At 50.1% G+C, this 21,602-nt stretch overlaps 1 protein-coding gene across 4 annotated transcripts in view; it reads left to right on the forward strand.

The window, feature by feature from the left end:
• CTIF (cap binding complex dependent translation initiation factor) overlaps window positions 1–21,602 on the forward strand; it is a 147,450-nt gene that overhangs the window by 120,626 nt on the left and 5,222 nt on the right. For 3 of the 4 annotated variants that reach the window (XM_085043830.1, XM_085043831.1, XM_085043832.1), the window contains 2 exons: window positions 5,791–5,946; window positions 20,399–20,452. In XM_085043830.1, the coding sequence (XP_084899956.1) occupies window positions 5,791–5,946; window positions 20,399–20,452 (210 nt within the window). Of the gene's footprint in view, window positions 1–5,790; window positions 5,947–9,778; window positions 10,107–20,398; window positions 20,453–21,602 lie in introns of those variants that run through there. The other variant, XM_085043833.1, reaches the window with a different exon arrangement.

The raw sequence follows: 21,602 nt of genomic DNA on the forward strand, positions 1-21,602 counted from the left end.
CAAGATGAGCTTTAAGGCCCCTTGCAATCCAAACATCCTGTGATTCTGTGAGGTGGTCAGTGACCAAATGCAAGTTACAAATCATCTGGTGGTGGGATGATGTGTGGTAGGTGTCTGTGGGGTGGTGGTCACAGTCCTGGTAGCCTGGACTTCCACCACGTGGTGCATTTTGAAGCCCTCTGTGATTAAAACCATTCACAGAGCTGTGGCCATCATGAAGTCAGGTCCACGCTGAAGGCCACTGGTAGGATTTCCAGCTTTTCCCAAAATGGCCAAAACATCCTGAGAAGAAGCTGCTGTGCATTCGAATGGTGGAGATCCAGCCTGCAGGAAATGACGTGATGAAAGCCTGTGGGAGTGAAATGCCTCATGGCTGGGTGAAGCCAGGACCTCTGCGAGGCTGGGCACAGGGTGTCATCTGTAATTTAAAAGCTTTATCTGCTTTAAATGTCAACAGCTCCTTTGTTGGAGTCAAAATAATTGCCATGATTCGCATGTCTCGGTCACACACCCCTGAGTGCTTCGCAGAGGGAGATGAGCAAATCATTCCCGTTTGTTGCCGGATGGGAAATCAGGGTGCAGAGGTGATGGGAGCCCACGCAGGGCTGGAAATAGGTTCAGTCTCCTGTGCTGCTGTTCTCCAAGTTCTGCATGGAAGCTGCAGGCTCAAAGCAAGTTTTCTGTCGTCATCTTACTCTGCTTTGTCTTGTCTCTCTGCTGGCAGTAGCGTGGGCGGGGATGTGGTGGAATCTCAGTGGGCTTCTGTCCTTGGCTGCAGGCAGAGAGGCCAAGAGTGGGCAGCTGGAGGAAGAGCAGAGCCCATGAAAGACCTGATGGTCCCATTTGATGTCCTACCACCTCCAGCAAAGGAGTTTTTGTAGTGGTGTCTGTGAAGTGAGACATGCCCAGTGGAGCTGTGGGTGGTACAGAGGATCTCAGTGGGACCCCAAGAATCCATGGGCAGAGGGGTTTGACTTGTCCCTGGTGCTGTCACAGGTTTCTCCAGCACCTCCTGAGCTCCTTCCAAATGCCAGTGCTGTAAACCACTCATCTCATACTCCTCAGGAAGCAAACCTGCATACCAGGATCTCCTTCAGGCCAGGACCTAAGTACGAGCAATATTTAAATTCTAAGCAGGGAATAATGCAGTGAGGTTAACTGTGCAAAATGTAGTTTATGGAGCTCTTTCTAGGAAGGTCTGGGGAGGGAGCAGACAGAGGCTGTACTTCTCCAGGACAGCAATAAGGGACAGAGGCTGTCCAACCTCTACTGACCAGCTCCCTTCTCCAACGCACTGGATTTGCCTTAGCCCTTTCCAAAGAGCCATTTAGGGCTACAGAATTTTGCAGAACATTGCCAGTAAGATCGACTATTTAGCACAGCCTATCTCAGCTTTTTATATAGCTCTTAGCACGTATATCTAAGCATCATATATTTCTTTTTTGTGCAGTATTTCTGACTCAGTATTTCCTGCCTCCTTGACAATGACTGAGTAAACAGCAGAGCTGCCAGAGGAAGAGCCCTGTGTTTACAGAGCAACAAGCCCAAATGTGCCTTTTTTTTTTTCCATCAGAAGGTGGCAATGCTTAAATTAACCCTCATTTTTATCCCTCGCTAAACTTTTGCCCTCGAACTTGCTGCTGTCAGAGTCAGCCATGGGTTGGTGGGCCCAGATCTGGGGAAAAGTTATTTGGAACTTGTCTTAAAAAAAGTGTGGCGGACTCCCCAACGGAAGAATTTTCGGCTGCAGCTGTCTGAGCTGCAGTGAGGGCTTAGATCTGATGGCAAAATGCTGCTTCTCATCCCACTTGACTCTACTGCCCACCAAAAATGTTAGAGGATGGATTTGCCACCTCTCCCATGGAGTGGCCTTTCCTCTTGGCTCTTCTAGCATGGTCCTGGTGTTGGAGAGGTCTCATGTCTGTGCCGGTCTTGCATCTACTCTGGTATGAGGAGTGGGCTTTAACTTGGGTGTGAGAGTGGAAACCCCCCAGGATAAAGGCATTTTTAATTTCCATTGCTGACAGGAACCTCAGCCAAGCTTACAAAGAGTCCAGCAGGGATTGTCAGAGAATTTGCTGAGCCCTGGGCCTTCTCTGTTGTGTGTGAACACAGGACACCCTGACCTACCCATCACACATGGTGGGGCCCAACATGATGAACCTGCTTGGCCTTCAGATTTATGCCCCAAACTTGTCCTGTATGAGAGTTTTTTAGAGGTCTCTTAGGTATCCCCCCACTTGCCACATGGTTTCCCAATGAATTCTTCTCCCAAACCAGGCAGAGAAAGGAGGCCAACCCTGCTACCTGGTATAAATACATTTTATTTTAAACTATAGGCACTGAAGGAAGGTCATCCAGTAAACACACCCAGATTATCTACAGGCCAGAGCACCCCCAAATTAGTAATACAATTCGTGTTTAAAAATACAGCCAAACTGATGAAAGATAATTTGCTTACTGCCCTGACATCACCACCTAAGCATGGGGCAAGCCAATCCACAGGTTATTTTTATATAACTCCGTGAGGCATTTCCAGAGCAAATAAAGTTCAGTGGGCAGGGCAGTGACCCGGCTGTCTGGTTCCAGAGCTTTTCAGCCCCCTCAAGGCTCGTCATCGGTGTGTGGAGGTCTGTGGGTCAGGGCACAGCTCCCTGGGATGTGCCCTGGGCACACAGGACGTGGGGTTTGTTCTCTGCCCGCCAGCTCCTCGCCTCTCCCACACGCTGCCTCTGGCTCATCCGCTTGGGTTGCACAGCCCTTGGAGCTTCTCTCTGTGTTCTCCAAGGGTCACAGGGCCTGCTGTGGGCACAGCTGACCTGCAGCAGGTGAGTCGCACGTGTAACTCCATTAACCAAACAGTCCAGCTGAGCCTCGGTGACAGCAGTGGTCTCCTCAAGCACCCCAGGGCAGATGGGACACCTCTGTGTGGGTGGCACTCAGTGCACACCATGGTGCAGGTCAAATTTAAGCACAGAACTCCCTGGGCCACCTACCTTGTGCATGCTGTGACACAGGTGTAGCACCACTCTGAGGGAGATGGGTTTCTCAGGATGCTTCAGGATACCCCTGGCACTGCCTGTCCAGCTGCCATGGAGGTTCCTGCCAAGCCCAACTCTGGTCTGTTGGCAAGCATGGTCCTGAAAAATTCTTCCCACTAGCGAGATGCTCTTCCTACTTTGTCAGAGGAATCAATATCACTGCCCTCCTTTTGCAGAGTACATGCAAATCACCTCCTTTTGCGAAGTTTAGCCCAACCTGAGTCTGCAAATGGAGCAAAATTATTCCCACTGCGGCATCACATTCTGGGTGGAAATGTTCACGGTGACTTCTGCATCCATCCTATATTCCATCCCCCTCTCCCATGCCTTGTGGGGGTCCCTCAAAGTCTGCACAAGCTTTTCTGTGACTGGAGGAGGGGGGACCATAGTCCCTTTTCTTTTACAAGGATCTGCTTCAGTGTTCATTGATGTCCCTGCATCACCCACCAGGTGCTACAGGATGAAAAAAGGAGGGTGATGTGTGGTGGAATCCTTTCCTGCCCAGCTCCTGTCCCAGGCCTGATGAGTTTGGTTTGGTTTGCTGGTCAGTTTATAGAATTTTGGGGGGTTGGTTGGTTTGGGGTTTTTTTTACAGAAAATATCTTTTTTAAAATATAATGTTGAAGAGTCAGTTTTCTCTCCTGCAAGGGTGCAGAGCAGGGTGTGCCTGAAGCAGGAACAGGAAGGAGCAGAGTTTCCTGCAGTGGTTCTTATTCTTTCCCAGTAATCTGGGACTGCAGAGTCCATGCAGTTATCCCAAACTGCTAGGAATTTCACAGCATGCCCCAGGGATCCCAAAATACAGCACAGCTGCCCAGGTACATGAGTGTGGACCTTCCAGGCCCAGGCAGAGCAGGAGGTGCTGGAGGGCATCCAGGCTGGGAGAGGCAGGATGGGTTCAGGGCTGGAGCTGGCTGGGATGCTGCATGAGATGGAGAAGAATCAAGGAAAAGCTCCAGGGTTCAAAGGGAGCATTTTGTGCACTATGGGTGTGGATGAGGCAGATGAGGGACATGGGATGCTCTTGCCTGGGTCTTTAATTTCTTACTGATCAGGATACCATCTCTCTTTGACTTTTTTTTTTGCATTAAGTTCAATTGAAAACTCCAGAATGAGTAATTTGGTAACCCTGGGGTGGTAGCCTGAGCTGGCAAATAACTCCTCCATCACTGCCCAGGGACTGGCTGGATAATGAAAGGATGAACTCTGCAAACTCCCCCGTAGAGTCTGGGGAGACCCAACAGGATTTGGCTGCAGGTTGACTTCGAAGTCGCAGACACAGTTGGGCAACTGACTTATGGAAATGGGTGTAGAGAGGAATTAGTCATCACTGTTTGGTTAATAAGTGCCTTGGCTATTTTACAAGTCTTTTTTCCTGCATATGCAAATATGTATTTTATTTTTCCTTTTGTAATGGAACATATAAATAGCTTCTGCCTTGGATCTTCTGTGCACACAGTTGTGTCATGAAAATAATCATCATGCTTTTGCCTGGCTCTCTTTATCAGCTGCTTCACTTACCTTTGTTCTAAAAGGAAGATCTCCTGTGTGTTGTCCAGGGCAAGAGAGCAAACTTTGGTGTGGTGGCTTTTATATCTCCCTGGTGTTGCAGAGAGCAGCTGCAGGTCAGAGCATTTGCAGCAGCAAAGCTCTTTGTCTCAGGCAGTAGGAATAAACTGAGATGAAAAAGATAAAAGGTAATTTATTTAGTTGCTGGATTTCAAAGGTTGTGCAACCCACACTGGGAGCACGCGGTGTGGAGAACAAACTTGTCCTCTTCTTCACTATTCCTCTGATAGTGTCTACTAAATTTTAGTATGAAGGAAAGGTCACTGTGGAGACAGACAAGCAAAGTCGTGTGGGATGTCATGCAAGAACCTCTGCAGCATCTCTTAGAGCCCAAGGAAGCCTTCTTGACTCTGAGCCTGATGCAGTCCCTTGTGCCATCCTTGAGATGGGTTTTTATTGGCTTGTCTGTGTTGTCTTGTGCTCTTTGCCACACGCTTCCATCACATACATCCCTTTTCATACCCTGCCTTTGGACAAGCCCCTTTTTCCTCCCCATCCGGAGGTCTGATGGAGAGGCAGCTACCCCCCTGTGTGCTTCCTCCTGATGTTGATCCATAAATCACGTCACTGGGATAATCCTTAGTCATGACAACCATCAGCTCAGGCGCAGGGTGACCTTTTAATGCCAAGCCCAGGCTGCCCTGATCTTCTGGTCGGGCAGGGAGCCAGTCTCTGCCATTATTTTGTGAGACGCCAGAGAGCAGCCAGACCATTAGGATGCTCCTGGCCAGACACTGGGTCTGCTGAAGATACTGGAATGAATGGGCTGGGCAGGTCAAGCTGGACCACCAAGCCCAGCATGGCCACCAGCATTTCCCCTGCATTTTATTTAACATCTTCATTGCTGCTTTTATTCAGTCCTGGTGGTGTATGTGGAAAAGACAGGGGGAAGAGTAGCGCGCAGGGGACACTGTTTCTAGCGCAAGCTGTGGCAGTTATTGCAGAAGTTGGTGATATTTCTACAATACCTGCCTTTTGGTGGCTTTGCTGTGTTGAAATTCCAGCCACTCCGTGCACATTGAGTAATCTCCACGCTGTTACTAAAGAGTCAGTCTGTCTGTCTGTCCTCCCTCCACCCCGAGTTTCAATTTCCTCCTAATTCCCTCTCTAGACAGCCGTTGCCTCTCCCATGGTGGTGCAGGGTTGCTGATGCCTCCTCTTGTCTGTGTGCCTCTTGCAGAAGGATTTCTCCATGCGGGAGGAGCTGCAGCAGCGGGACGTGGAGCGCTGGCTGGGGTTCATCACCTTCCTCTGCGAGGTCTTCGGCACCATGAGGAGCAGCACTGGGGAGCCTTTCCGAGTCCTCGTCTGCCCCATCTACACCTGCCTCAGGGAGGTAAATGCCGTCCCACTTTGTCCTTCCCCACCAGCAGGCCAGGCTGTTGCGTTGCTCTGTGGAGATGCCCATGGTCTGTGGATGACACTTGGAAGGCTGTGGCTGCCCCTGGATCCCTGGGTGGATGGGGCTTGGAGCAGCCTGGGATAGTGGAAGGTGTCCCTGTCCATGGCATGGGGTGGAAGGAGATAAAGGATTTTTAAGGCCTTTCCAGCCCAAACCATTCCAGGATTCCATATTTGCTTTATAATTCCTAGAGGTTTGCTCTGGCAACAGTTCTCACCTCAAAAGTGGCTGCATCTGCAGGGATGCTTGGCCATTCCTGCCTATTGTCTTTCTGCTCATTAAAGCACAATAATTGAAACACACTCCCTTTGTCCAAGGACCAGCAGCTGAAATGGCAAACGCAGCGCTGGACTTTGCAAATCACAGTGTTGCGAAAATCCCCACCTAAGAAGTTTAAACAGATTCTTAAAGCAGCTGAAGCCAACTCAATTGATGAGACAGACTGAGGGGAGGAAAGAGGGAGAGAAATTGAGTTCATAATGTCCTCAGACCCCACCCAGTGCGGCACAAACTCAGCCCTGCCACCAGGGTTGGGGATTTTTCAGAACTTGATTTCCTGATGAGCTCATTGTCCACTTCCCCATGGCTCAGGGTGGTGGCAGAAGCCTTGATGAGTACCTACAGAAAAGACAGCTCAAGTGTTAATGTTTCAAAGAGGAGGAAAGGGCTTCCCTCCATCCTGTTTTAAAGACAGTTTTGTCTCCTGCTGGTGCCTGTAGAAGACTTTCTCAGAAAAACCCGCCTTGTTGCCCAGGGTTGGAGCTGTGAATCTCAAATTGTCAGTAGTGCTTCTGTCAGGCCATAAATAACTCACTGTAAAATAAGTTCTCCGCTAGACCTCAGGCAAGGGAAGGATAAAGAAAGTGCTGGTGATGGCTTTTTTTACGTGCATGAGAAGTTTCCTCTGAATGCAAACACCATAAACATTTTGTCTGGGTGGTAATACTGTGGGCAGGGTTCACAGATGGTGACTGGAGTAGTGAGGAGTGCAGGCCTCATGAGGAGGCACACATATCCAGAGGAGGAGGTGGGAGAGGGATGCTAAAAATAGCCGAACTTCCCCAAAATCTCTGCCCACAGAGGTATGTGTCACCTTCTGGGGAAGATCTTGACGTCTAGCAAAGCCCCTGTGCCCATCCGCTTCCCATCGTAATCGTGACACAACACAGCCCTGATTCTGCCAGAGCTTTTCCCTGCCCACTCCTGTCTGCCCTCACCGTGCTGTCACTGTCCCTCTTGTCACCTTTCTGCTCTGTGGGGACATGGTGGTGATCTAGAGGTGTGCGGAAGGACGTGAATTTCATATATCAGGGATATTTTTTGCTACAGGGCAGCTCCATAAAAAGATTTACTAATTATATCAAGATGTCATGCGTAAATTTGCTCTTAAAAATACATCTCTGTTCCTTAGCAGGACAGGTCTGTCCCTGTGGTGTTGTTTGTCACAGATGACTTTACTAGGTGATCTTTAATAGCGAGATGATCTTTAGGTCCCTTCCAACCCAAGCCAGTCTGTGATTCTAAGAAGACTCTTGTCTTAGCTGATCTGGGTGAGCCTGACTCTGCTGGCTCCCCTGTCCCAGAATGGTTGGTCTGACTGTTCTCTCTGCAGTGCTCTGACCTTGACTCACGCCATCCCCCTTCCATGGCTCTGGAGTGGGTTTTCGTTTCGCTGCCTTTTTTTGCCACTCTCAGCTAGTCCTGCTGCCTGGCACCAGCCCAGGGGAGCAGGATCACCTATTTATCAACAGTGTCAGGCTCTGAGATGGTTGCAGGGCCAAAGCCAGACTGTAGACACAGCCAGAGGCCTTGGTGGGCTCTTCCAGCTGCACCCAGGAGAGGACAAGGACATCTGCACAGACTGGCCCTGCTGGATGCTCTGTGGGAACTCCCTGGTTGTGCAGAGTGTTCATCCCTTGGTGATCCCCATGAGCCACATGGGCTGGTGTTCCAGCTGAGGGGAGGGTGTCACCATGGCCTATACAGTTTGGGACTCCCACATGTCTCAGGACAGGTTCATAAGGTGTAGCAGCACTCACCATGTTTTTTTTCCCCTTCTGCTGATCAGAGCATGCATCCCCATGTACAGCCTCAGCCCCTCACCCCTAACTCCTTCCCCACTGGGCATCCCCCAGCAAACTCCCTCTGTGCTGCCCACAATCCTGCATAGCTCTCTTTGCCTCCATCCACCCATCCTTTGACCATAAATCATTAGCAGAGGTGAGATAACATCTCTCCCTCTGCCTGTCCTTTCAGCTCCTCTTGCGTTTTAGTTTCTCTTTTTTTTCTCTTTTTTTTTCTCTTTTTTTCCTTTTCCTTTATAGCTCTGGCAGACTCAGCCAAAGGTCAGCAAGGCAGTGAGCAAGAGGAAGGGGAAAATTGCCTGATGACTGAGGCAGGAATGTCTCTTCCCTTCCCCCTGCAAAGCTTCCTCTCTCCAGCTCCTTTCCCCCCAAATAAAAGCTTATTCACACCGTCATTAGCTGGGGAGGAGGGAGTGAGGGTGGCCGTGAGGACATCGGTGCTGGCTGGGGAGGAGCTGGGGACATGGCTGGGGCACTGGGTGACAATGCCAGCGCTATTTATCGAGCGGTGTGGATGGGTTGGTTTTTGTGGGCTGGGAGGAAAAAAAAAGAAAAGACAAGTTCATTTGAGGCGAGGCTGGATGATAAATGCTGGGGTTTGCTGGCTGATCGATCCGGCGCCCATCGCTGTCCTCGGGGAAGCAGGCAGAGCTCTGTGTCAGACACTGCAGTGGGTGTTTAACCAGGGAAAAGGAGGTTTGGCTCAGAGCTGCCACCTCACCCAGGCGGTGTTTTGGGAACCCTTTGGCATAAACACAGTCCACACCAAGTCTGCATCCCGGGGGACTCTGCTGCATCCTCCTCCATCACCTGAGCTTGGAATGGGGGGGGAAGGAAGGGTCTGCCACCACATCCAACACTGACGGCATCTCCCAGGAGCAGAATCTCTAGAAAATGAAAAGTTTAATTTCCATAACTATTCTGAGGGTTGTGCAGGCTGAGAGTGTGTCCTCACAGCATGGTCTGATGAGGTCAGCGTTGGGATTTTAGGCAAAGAGATGCCAAGGGAAGTAAAAGGTGGGTCCAGCTCTCGTTAAAGTGGTTTAATGGAGCACAGTGCTTTTGGACGGTGGTTTGGAGCAGAAGATGTTTTTCTGCTTGGAAAAGTGCATATTTTAGGTTGGAGAAGAGCAATGGATGCCCAAGGTCAGCCCAAAGGTCAGGCCAGGAGACAGCTGGGGAAAGGAGGAGAGCCCTTTGCAGATGAGAACAAGAGGACTATTGCAGCCATCAGATCTGGGAAGCCTGGGAAAAGAATAACAAAGCAGAGATGTTAAATGGAAATAAAAGTGCTTTCCTCCTATTCTTCCCTCAGAGCTTCGGGGAATCGAGGGCGAACTGGAGGAGGGCATTGTTCCTGGGATAAAGGCTTTCCCCAGGGATGGTTATGCTGCAGCCAGGGCACTGTGGGTTTGACTCTTGCCTACTTCCAGACCTGGCTGTTCTGACTTGGGACCAGTGGTGGCATCTTGCAGGACCACGTTCTTCCATGAGCCTTTTATCTGATGAAAATGCATTTATCAGTATTAGGATGTTTTCCTGTTTCCCATGCATGATGGTCTTAAGCAAGAGGGATGTCCAACTTTCTCCTTCCAGCCCTATAGCCTTCTTGACTCTGGCCTCACTTTATTTCACAAAAACACTCTAAATTTGTCCCTGAACATCTCCTTCTGCGCTTCCAGGATGGTGAGGAGTGAACATGCTGACATCCTTTCTGCTCCAAAGGCTCTGCCCCATGTCCACACACCAAGGACCATGCTGAGCAGTGTTCTAACAATACTTCATGGTTCATGTTCCCCAAAACCAACTTAAGCCAGGAGAATAACCAAGGGACTTTGGTTCTTGCAGCCTGGCCATATTTCTTCTTTTCTGTGGCCTTCAACATAGTCCACAAAATGTAGAAAAGAGGTGGTTAAGGCGAGGGAGCAGCAAATGTCAGTTGAACCACCAGAGCCTTGTGCATGTGCAAGAAGTGCCCTGTGGCAACTGAAGATGTAGAGATAATAAATAATATTATTTGCCATCTATTGTTCACTGATTGTCACCACTTTTGCCTTCCCTAGCTCTTTCCTAAGCGTGGTTGGAGCTGTTCCTCATCCAGCTCTGGGCTGCCACGTCTGTGTGTGAGCCTGTGGGGTGGCCATGGGCCACCCCAGCTTGGTGGCCTCCCTGTTTCATCCCCTGGTGCTGCTGGGGACAGGGAGCATTAGGACTGGATCCTGAGGGGCCCAGCCCAGTTCTAGGTGACATCTGAGGTCTGCAGGGAAGGAGGGATCATAGTCAGTGTGGCTTTTGATGAGTGCTGTTGGAAGGTTTGCCTCCTCTGGTATCTCAGTTTCATCCTCCGCAGATTTTGTTGGGACACCATCACAGGAGCTGCCACAATCCTGCCAGCTCCCTGCCAGGAGCAGCCACTTCCAGTACAGCTGGTTGGTGCCAAGTGCTGCTCTGGATACATTTGTTTGTTCTTACAATGCCATTTAGCAGCCAGGTAACCTGAGCAGTTGCCTATGGCAGCAGAGCAGGAAGGTGGAAAATCTGGCTCAAGGAACTCGAGCTCAAGGTGATGCCATGTGGCAGTAATGCCACTGTGGGCCCTCGAGGTACCTCACCAACTGGTGTCCCACACAGGCAGGCGACACAGGGAGGGCTCTGTCCCCTCTCACACCCCATAATAACCCTGTCCCACCCCTCACCCATGTCCCTGTGCTCTTCTCCTGAGCAGGGCTGATTTTTTGTTGAAAGTTTTAGGTTTCCTCTTGGCACTTTCCTTCACCCCGCTGAGATCCTGCTGATTGACAGCTCCTTGAACACATGTCAGTACATCCCAAACTTGGTGTCATCTCCAAACTTCACAAGACTGTGCTCCTCACCTCCTCCAGGCCATGGATAAGGATGCTAAATAGGGCAGGTCTGGGGATAACAACTTGGTAGTCCTCATCCCTGGCCTTCAGGCAGAGTTGGGCTGGAACCCAATGGCTACAACCTTCTGGTCCCAACCATCCAACTCGTTTTTATACCCATCTGTTTGTCCTGGCTGGGATACAAAGGGACTGGATATCAGGGGTGACAGGGCTGTTGGGGAAGGTTCAGAGCAAACCCCAGGAAGCAGCTCATCACCGAAAGACTAATTAAACTGCAAAACTCCTTCGTGCAGGAGGCTGCAGGACCATTCGCGGAGATCCCTCCAGCTCCGGAAGGTTATTGCTGCTGAGGCTGGGTGGGTACCCCGGGGGTATCCCCATAAGAGGGATGTGGTCATTGGCCTGACCCAAGACAGATGCTTTTAGGGTCTTAATACCACCCCTGGGGACCGAGGGCAGCTCCCAGGCGCTGTGAGTCAGCAGGGATCAGACCCGGCAGGCTGGCAGCAGGCAGGACAGTTGCTTCTCTGCAGGAGTTGTCTCCTACCTCCAGTCTGGTTGGCAGAGACAGTCCCATTTCAGCATCGTTTAAAATCTTGGCACGCTCCCATCGCTTCCCTGCCTTGGTACACGCTGCTAACTGAAAGCCTCGGGGTAGTGGTGCAGGGAGGATAAATACTCCCCGTCTAATTGCCTTCCCCCCACGTCTGAGTCTGCGGTGCAGCGTGTAGACGGGTATCCACTCCCCTCCCTTCTCTTAGTGCCTGTTATCTCCTGGGGCCATGCTGCGTAATTTAGCAAAATATTCTAACACGGTAATTAACGTCTGAACTTCAAGAGGGCACTGCCTTTTCACTGTCTCCTTCAGAGGAAGAAAAAGGAAAGCCTTCCCGGCTGCAGTCGGATGAGCGGGGAGGGTGGTGCTCTTTGGAAAAGAAAATTGTATCTTTTAACGTGGGTTGTGTTGGGTTTTGTTAATCACTCTCACTTTTGAAAAGCATCAGCCTTTTGAGTCGAAAAAAGGGTCTTTGACAGTATAATGAGATGCTAGGATTTTTAATATTATTCTCCGAGTCAGAGAATGAAACAGAGTTTTTGCTTTATCAAATGAGCAAAGGCACCAAGGGGGTTGGATCTTGACCCCAGACCACACTTCCACTCAGGAAGCTCCATAAGGCCAAATCTGAACAGACAAAATATGTCCTTTATGAAGAAGGGGACTTACATCCTCACAGAAGTCCCCTTCTGGTCATCCCTGTCTGGTTCTGCAAAAAATCAAAGGTTTGTTCTCCAGTCCGGTGGGACTGGGACAAACTGAGAAGTGTTTTGTCTGGGAAAGGATGGAGGAGGAATGAGGGCTGTAGGCATAGGAGGGAAGGGATTTCAGAGGAGTGAAAAAGAGGGACTGGGGGTCAGGGACACAGCGAGGAAGAAGAAATGAGGAGAGCAACAAGTGAGGAATTGTTTTGGCAGTCCGGGAGATGCAGGTTGAAGATGTGGAAAAGCTGCGAGGAAAGTCTGGGATGTGGAACAAGTGGGGCATTGGGTTATGAAGGGGATGTGGACTTTCAGAGCCATGACAGGAGGCAGAGTGCAGGAGCAGGGTCTGCAAAGAGCAGGGGTGGGTGCCTGTCTGTAGGACCACGCAGGGCAGGGGTGGATGTCCCTGTACCTCCATAAATACATACCTCCTGTACCTCCTTTATATGTAAATAAATAATTAACCATGCAAAAAGCTCCCAAGCCCCCAGACCCCCATAGCTGTGCTGGCAAAAGTACTCCTTTGAATGCAGCTTGTTTGGGAAAAAACTAATTTCCTTTAATCCTGGTCATTTTGATCAAAGGGCACAGATAAGGTGGAGGAGGTCAGGTGTTATTTGGGAGCAGATGAGGGCAGGCCAAACCAAGGAGGGCTAGCTGATGCCTTTAAGCCCAGCTGCCCTGTTGAGTATTTTGTGTGCAGGAACATATTCTTGGAAAGCCACAGGACTCGTTTAGTCCCGGCATTAAAACCGTGATGGCATATCTTAAATAGGAGAGGGGAAAATGCCACCCTCATTTCCCTGGGACCCGTGGAGAAGGCAGAGGAAGCAATTTGCACAGATAAAGAAGTGAAGCCAGATACCATCTCACAGGATGGTCCCTCCTCCTCGCGTGGCTTTGTTTTTCTCCCTCGCCCTCCGTACCAGGCATTGTTAGTTCCCAAAAACCCTTTCAATGGGATGTAAACACAACTATTTGTGTCTGCCGCCGTGTGCTCGCTGCCTCTGCAGAGCCAGGAAAGCGCAGAGCCTCCGGCCAGCCAGGGTGGAGCCCGCTGCAATCAAGCACCATGGTCTCGCCACTGTTTCTTTCCATGTTTTGTGTTTCCCCGGGACCCTTGGGATGAGATCACATCCTCCTCTCCCAGGGTTATTATGTCTTTGGACGGGCAGGATGAAGCCAGTCGTCTGGGTGGCTTGAACTCCCTGTGCACCCAGACCGGGTGGCTCTGGTTGTCTCTTCTGCTCACCTTCGGGTCTTGGAGGTCCACCTTCAGCCAGGGCATGTGTAACAACCAGGCTACTGTTGGATTGCAGCGTCTGGGTTGATGAGTGACCAGATTTTCTTCATTATTGTCTCCAGTAATTGCCTCTTAATGGTTTCCCTCGTCGCAGGAATTCCTTCTGCTGTTCCAGATCCGGGGAGAGAGAGTGTCGTGTTTCATGGTTTCTCTTGTCTACAGTGGAAAGGAATAGGAGGAGCTCCCCACGACTGGGTGTAGGATTTTGTTCCTCTGACCTTAATTCAGTTTGGTTTTAAGTATCTGAGTTCCTCAGGAGCCTGACGAGGAGGATAACCAACATTTTGGTTTACTCCACACAATAAACAAACTAATCTCTTCTTACCATCCTCCCAGTGAGTCCTGGTTGTGTAACAGGAGAAATCTCCTCCTGAGCTGAGAGGAGCACATCAGTTTGAAAGGAATTGGTGCCACCAAAATTCATTCAGGTTGTCCAGAATGTGTCAGAGAAAGTGGCTGCTATGGACGTGGCTCTGATGCAGCCATGCAGCACAGGCAGCTCCAGCACAGAGCTCCTTCCCCGCTGTGTCCCTCGTCTGGGCAGCTGCTTGTGGGATCAGCAGTGGCCCGTGCTGGTGGCCTCTTCCAAATGGAGCAGCAGGAATTGCTGTCAGCACATTTCCACCAGGCTAAGACCACAACACAGCAGTCAGGCATCTGGGAAGAGGGTTCCCTCCATGAGGCACATGATCTGGTGGCACTTTGGGCATCTTCTGCAAACTTGAAGACTTCCCACATCCCCAGGGAGGTGTGAGAAGAAGGGAATGGGGATAGAAGCACCTCTGCTAGTGGAAGCAGCTGACAGAGACTGCTTCTCCAAGCTCAGCTGTGTTTTCAAATCCCAACAAATCACATTTTGGAGCATGGCAGAGCCTGTGCCTTGTGCAGAGAGCAGCACAGGTGGCTCCATAAGGGAAAGGTTTTCACCAAAACTTTGTGTTTGGGCAACCTCAGCATCAAATGGGTGAGCAGAAAAGATGTCACATGCCTGTGAACTTCTAAAGGTCTGTTTCTGTGTGCTCACTTGTTTCTGCTCTGGAGAAAGTCAGTTTCATCTGACTTCCCTTGCGCCCAGATAGGGATTTAGTACCCCTTTAGAGAGTGTGGCACTGGCACAGGTTGTTGGTGGGCACAGGATGAGCTCAGCTGACCTTCTGATGTCCTGTGTCAAGGAGCTGATACATCTGATGGTAGCAAATTGTAGAAATCCTGAAACTGACCCTGCGGTGGAGTGTTTTGCAATCACTCATCCCCACACCCTTGTTTGTACTTCGCGTTTTCCCCAGTCCTGGCTGTTTTCACCAGTCTGTGCCCTGTGACAAGAAGGAAAGTGGAGCTGTACCACTGCCTGTGTCTCAGAGAAGTGCGTGACTCTCACCACACAGAGCCATGCAGTCCCATGGATCTTACCTCAGGCATCTTCCTTAAAGACTTGTGACAGTAGGTCAATAAGGGGTTGCTGGAAAGGCACAAAATTGCTACTGATGTCTGTCTGCAGAGAGCCCGTGAAGCAGAATTGGCCTGTGCTCCAAGGAGGACCCACCCAGCAGGCTGTGGGGATTCCAGGAGGTTTTGGGAGTAAGAGTTCCCCATCTGTGGTCCATTAGAGCACTAAGAGTGCCTGCAGAGCTGTGTTAGCTCCTAAACTGCACTGTTGGTTGTAGGGATGATCACAGAACCATAGAATGGTTTGGGGTGGAAGGAACCTTTAATGCTCATCCCACTCCACCTCCTGCCATGGGCAGGGATACCTTCCACTATCCCACGTTGCTCCAAACCCTGTTCAGCCTGTCCTGGAACACTTCCAGGGATCCAGGGGCAGCCACAGCTTCTCTGGGCAACCTGTGCCAGGGCCTCACCACCCTCATCAGAAACAAGTTCTTCCATCTATTTAGCATGAATAGATGCTATTCTCCCCTTTTTTAGTTAAAAACTATCACCCCTTATCCTCTCACTACAGGCCCTATTAAAACCTGTGTCCTTATCTTTCTTGTAAGCCCCCCTCTTAAGGAGGTCTCCCTGATGGTCCCGACCACAGAGCTGGAACAGATCCATCTGTCAGAGGACAAAGTCCATCGTGGCCCTTCCCAAGACCCTTTCTGGTTAAAAACAGGACTGGGAAGCACCATCTCTCCCTCACTTCCACTACAGTATGTCCTATTTTGCTTAAGCTCCAAGTGGCACAAATAACAGATTTTTCATTTCCTCCTGGAAATACATCTCCATTTTCCCCATGGCTTTGCTCCACAGTCCCTGGGACGGGGGAATACTGGGAGGCAGCTCCTCGTGACCCAGGTGCAGATGAAAAGCATACCTGTGGGCAGCCTGAGGCCCGAGGCTGCTGGGTGTCCATGCGTGTTGCTGCTGGATGGATGAACCCGAGGTGCCCGTCGGGAACCAGGGCGAGCAGCACGTGGGCTGCGGTCAGCCCAGCTTTCCCTGGGTCTCACCCCAGCCTCTCCGTGGCCCCAGGTGGATATTTTCCAGGTTTCTTGCGCTTTCACGCTGGAGTCATGAGCAAAGCATCATAAAACACTGCATGCTAAGGAGTAGTTAGTGGCCAGCGTTGCTTATGTGTTGTTTTGCAAGCGATATCGTACACAGTAATTAGCACTGTGCTTTGCAGGAGAAGTATCATTGCATCTGGACAGGGTGATGTGTGCGTTGGGCTGCTCCCACCCCTTCTCCTGGAGAAAATTGCTGAAGAACACAATTAAACCTGTGTGGTTTGGTGATAAGGGGCAGTGGGGCGGGTTCTCTTGTCCTCCTCGTGGTGTGGGCACCCCTGAGAATTCCAAGTAAGCACTTCAGCTTCTCAGCAGGCCAGGTGATCTCAGAAAGCAGATAATAAAGCCAAATATTTGGGGTGAGTCCGATTGCCTTCACTTTTTGCGTTGCTTGTGGTGGTCTGCATCCATTGCTGTTCAGGAGGACCAAGCTGCTTCTGTCCATGGTGAGGCACAGCTGCAGTTTTGGGGTTCCTTTGGTCCTTCACCTATGGCTGCATGTCCACCCCACGTGGCTTGTGATGCTTATCTCCTTAAAGATGTAAGGAGAAGGTTCTGGGGCCATGGAGGCCAGGGGAGATGGGTCCCAGTAGCATGCCACAGAATCCTGTTGTGCTCCAGAGCCACCCTGCAAGGCACTGCAACTCCCCACAACACACACCACTTCCAGCAGCAGACCCTAAAACTTTCTTGGGGTTGCTTGTGCAAATATTTAGCACCTGGACCTCACCTGGGCACACTGGCCCTGCAGAGGGCCTGGCCTGGTGCTCATCTCTTAGCAGGACATAGAAATTGGAAAGCAAAGGTGCCTGATCCCTTCCACCAGTCTGCAAGGCAGCAAGTCCAGCACCAGAAACAAAAGTGAGAAGCCTTTCGCAACCCAGGCTGGGTATTATATGACTGGCCGGGCAGATTCTGGCATGCAGCCTCGTCTCTTAGGAAATCAGGCAGACTCTTTGTCTGCTTTCCAGCAGGAACTGCTGCTTTCATTGCCCGGCTTCGCCTGATACGGGGGAAACCGGCTGGAGAGCAAAGGGAAGTTTTTCTCGCAGACAGCCCCAGCCTCCGGGGGATGATTACAGGTTAAACTGAGGAGCGTGTGAGTCCCAGCTCACCTGCCCTGCTGTCTGCCTCATGCTCCTTTTTCAGATCCCTCATCCATGTCCACCAGCTGGTTTGAGCCCTGTGGGAAACTGGTGCAGAGGGATGGGATGGTGCCCACAGTGGGAGTTGGGCAGAGGCACGCAGCAGGGAGGAGCAGCTATAAATAGTTAAATAAATAATAATTCCAATGTGGGAGTGCTAATTTAATGGGTATAGAGTGTTTACCTTAAAATATTTTAAGTAAATATGAATTAGATTGCAAACAGTGAATGCAATTGGCTGGGTGGTCACACAAGTGCCACGACTTTGGGGCTGTGATTTCCCTGGAGCTCTCAAAGCATTTTCACCATTTTTCCTTGCAGCCCTGGTCAGGTCTGACTCAGGGGTCACAGAGCTTTGGGAAACGCTGTGCTCTGGCTGAAGGAACCACCCCAGTGCTTTGAGTGCCTGGTGCTCACATGGAACACCATCAGTGGGGATTAAATACCCTTTGAGAAATACATTCCAGTTGTCATGGATGGGTAAGGGACCCCAGGCAGCACAGTCCTTGCAGTCAGCAAGGTCCAGGGCCTGTGCCAGGCTCCCTGATCTCCTCCTGCCCCATCATGGGGGTGTCAGAAGCAGATAGTGCCTACACCTGGCATGCTACCAACGTGATCAGCAACATGCAGAGAAACTCTGATGTTCTGATCCTCCAGGCTTCAGTCCATTACACTGATGCAGGTGGCTGGCAGTCTTCTGTGGCCATGGATTTGGACTCTGGCTCCCCGAGCACCATCAGCTCTGCCTGCTGGGATGTCCCCTGATGCACAGGGATGTGCCTGGGCTTGGTGGGCAGGCTGTGGGCCTCCCCAGCCTACATGTCTCAGGCAGAGGTTCACCTGTAGTGTTTCAATCTGGTATCTCCTGGTGCCCTGGTGGAGCATGTGGTACTCAGGTGGACAAGGTGGGGCACATGGTGCCTCTGGATGGATGGATGAAGTGGAGCACATGGTGCTTCTGGAGCAATGGAGCTGGTGGATCCTGGATGGATGAGGTGCAGTGCATGGTACTTGGATGGACAAGGTGGTGCACATGGTGTCTCTGTGGACAAGGTGGAGCACATGGCACTGTGATGGACACATTGGAGCACACACATTCTCCTTGTTCAGCCAGGGCACGTCAGATGGTGTCCATGAGGGCAGTGTGAAGTTGGAGGGTGCCTGCCCAAGGCTGGGGGTAGGATGTGTTCTCTGTTTCATCATAAGTAGGTGAGACTGTCCCTCATTAGCCAAGTGTCTGAGCACTTGACAGGGACATGTTCATCCTCACAAACACCTCTTGAGGTAGGGAGGCATGTCCCAACCCTGTGTGTGGGAAGATGGGGCTAGTGAAGTTGCAGCCTTTCTATGACCACATATCCTGGGCAGGGAGCAGGATCACTGAGGAGACCACGGCACAGGAAGGGCTGGAGTTGGGCCACTTAGGTTCCTCTTAGTCAATCCTAGCTCTACTTTCATGCTTTAGTTTTCATGTTATGTTCTTTACTAAAGAACAGCAAAATTAAGAAAGGTGGTGTTAAAAGGTATGATCTGTTATTTTATTTGCAGCCCTGCTTCGTGCCATGCTCATGAGCTAAATATCCCAGGAGGGAATATCTGGACTATTGCCTGTTTATATTTTCCTTAACTGATATTTTTCTTTTCGTTGGTGGTGTTGGGTTTAAAATAATCTCATGTTTTCTTGTGAAGAATCTGTGAACTGTTTGTGAGAACTTATCTCAGAGCACGCGGCTTGGGCTTAACTAACATTTTCCAAACAACTCAGCAGAAAGATAAACGGGTAGGGGGGAAGAAAATAAAACCTGCATGATTTGAAAACCCTGGCTGAAGCTTTGGCTAACGAGAGATGAAACCGATGGACAACGTGCTCATCAAAGTGCTGTAAACACCATCTTCAAAGTGAACAATCTGCCATCCGCCAAAAACAGAAAATGGTGAAGACAAAACTCTGAGAGCAGTGATAATTCCTGGTGTTACTTCTTTTCTCCCCCTATCTATTTTCCAGCCATTGTGGAGCTGGTAAACAAACAGGCTTTTATTTGTAGATGAAAGGAAACATGGAAAAACAAGAGTGGGAAGGAGAGATGATAAGGCTGAAAGTCAAAATTCTGATTTAAAATAACGGATTTGACTTCGGAGTAACATTTAGTTATGCTGTGCAATTTTTATATGGGCAGTTTTAATGAGTTCTAATAGCTTTTAAAAAGTCTGCTTTTCTCTAATGAATTTCAGATACTAGTGAATCCAGTTTTCCCATTTTTTCTCCTTTTGCTCAGTGATTACTGCACACAGGGTTTAGCTCAGGGCCATCAGGACTTGTTCATCCCAAAATGATGGATGGAAGTGGCTGTAGCTACAAGTGTTGCCAATACCTGTAATTGTCATAAAGATGAAAACAAAGAAAAATGTGTATTTTTGGTCCTGTTTCAGGGGTCCTTGCACATGGTTTCAGTGTTTGTGGGGTGAGACATGCTGAGCTCCTACACTTTGTCATTGTCAGGTGGAGCTGTTGACCCTCACTGAGTCTGAACCAAGAGAGATGAGCATCTTCCTGCACCATCCCATGCCATGCACAGCAACATTTTGGGTCTTTCCTGAAAGCTGCTGCTGCTTGCAAGCTTATGTTGGTAACACAGAGTTCATGTAGAGCAGAGCAGGGTTGGAATTGCTGCACCCAAGACTCTCCAGTTTCGCTGGCACCCCTTGGCCTTGCACCAGTGTACAATCAGCCTAGAAGGAGTCATATTATTTACAATGTATTGGATGTAACCCTTTCCCATCAGGCAGTTTTGTGGCTGTCAGAAGTGTCCCCACAGGGATGGAGAGGTGCAGGGGTGGGTGGCAGAGCCCATCCCTTCCAAACAGCCTCTGCCAGGGCTGTGCTGCTTCACCATTGTCAACTGACAGCTGCATTTATTCCCTGTGTGTGTGTGAAATGAGTGTGTTTTCTCACTGCCTGCCATGGGACAAAAAAAGCAGTGTAACCTAAACAAAATTTATTATGAAAGTTGTTAATCGAAATTTACCCCTTGTTTTGTCACTGCTTACCTTAAGTTTTTGTGTGGATAATCTCTTTTCTCCATTTGTTCTGATTTTGTGTCATTTCCTCATAGAAGTGTCAAAAGCCAAGCTGGACAAAGAGACAGAAGGAAGGTCATGAGGAGGAGGAAGAAGAGGAGGAGGTCATGCATTTCTCACTGTTTCTCTCTTCTGTCTTTTGCAGTTGTTGCAGTCTCAGGATGTGAAGGAAGATGCTGTGCTTTGCTGCTCCATGGAGGTAGGGAAGCACCTCTACATCTGCCCTGATCCTCACTGCTCTTCCCCTTCTGTGCTTGGCCATGCATGTGCCCAGCAGCTGTCAGATGTTTCCAGACCCAAATATCTCTGCTGTCTCTTTGCATTAGGGAATGATAACACGGTTTGGGTTGGAAGGGACCTTTCAAGATCATTTAATCCAACACCCCTCTGCAGTAATTGATCATGCACACCTTCCACTATCCCAGGTTGTTCCAAGCCCTGTCCAGCCTGGCCTTGGACTCTGCCAGGGATCCAGGGGCAGCCACAGCTTCTCTGGGCACCCTGTGCCAGGGCCTCACCACCCTCACAGCCAGCAATTCCTTCCCAGTATCCCATCTCTCCCTGCCCTCTGGCACTGGGAAGCCATTCCCTGTGTCCTGTCCCTCTATGCCTTGTCCCCAGTCCCTCTGCAGCTCTCCTGGAGCCCCTTTAGGCCCTGGCAGGAGCTCTGAGCTCTCCTTGGAGCTTCTCTTGTCCAGCTGAACACTCCCAGCTCTCCCACTCTGGCTCCAGAGCAGAGGGACTCCAGCCTTCTCCATGGCCTTCTTTAGCCTCACTCCTGCAGGTCAATGTCCTTCCTGTTCTCAGGGCCCCAGCACTGGATTCAGGACTCCAGGTGGAGTCTCACAGGAGCACTGTAGGTAGAAGACCACTGTGAGATAAGAGATGGCCCTTGAGACTCTCACTGGACTCCTGATGCATGTAAATGCATGCAAGAAGTTTGGTAGCTGGGGTCCTATCCCAAAATTGTATCTTCCTGGGTCCTTCAAATCTCACCCTCCATTAACTTCTTAAGCACAGAAACAGTTGTATTGAAGGAAAAGCTGCCCTGTGACTCACACAGAGAGGTTTGTTGTGCTCAACAGCAGTTTTGCAGAGAAATAAATGACTGGACCCAGTACTCTGGTCTGGTTGACAAGGTGGTGATCAGTCACATGCTGGACTCAATGATCTTGGATGTCTTTTCCAACCTGATTGATTCTGTGATTCTGTGAAATATAGCAGAGTTTTACTGGTTACTTTTTTGGGAAGTAATTGACCCATGGGAATAGATGCTTTCTTTGCAGAGAGCAGTTGAAATTGAAGCCTGAATAGTTAAAATTGAGCAAAGCAGATGAGCAGGAGGGTTC

This window comes from Lichenostomus cassidix, chromosome Z (genome assembly GCF_008360975.1).
Source record: "Lichenostomus cassidix isolate B80296 chromosome Z, HeHo_3.0, whole genome shotgun sequence".
NCBI lineage: Eukaryota > Metazoa > Chordata > Aves > Passeriformes > Meliphagidae > Lichenostomus > Lichenostomus cassidix.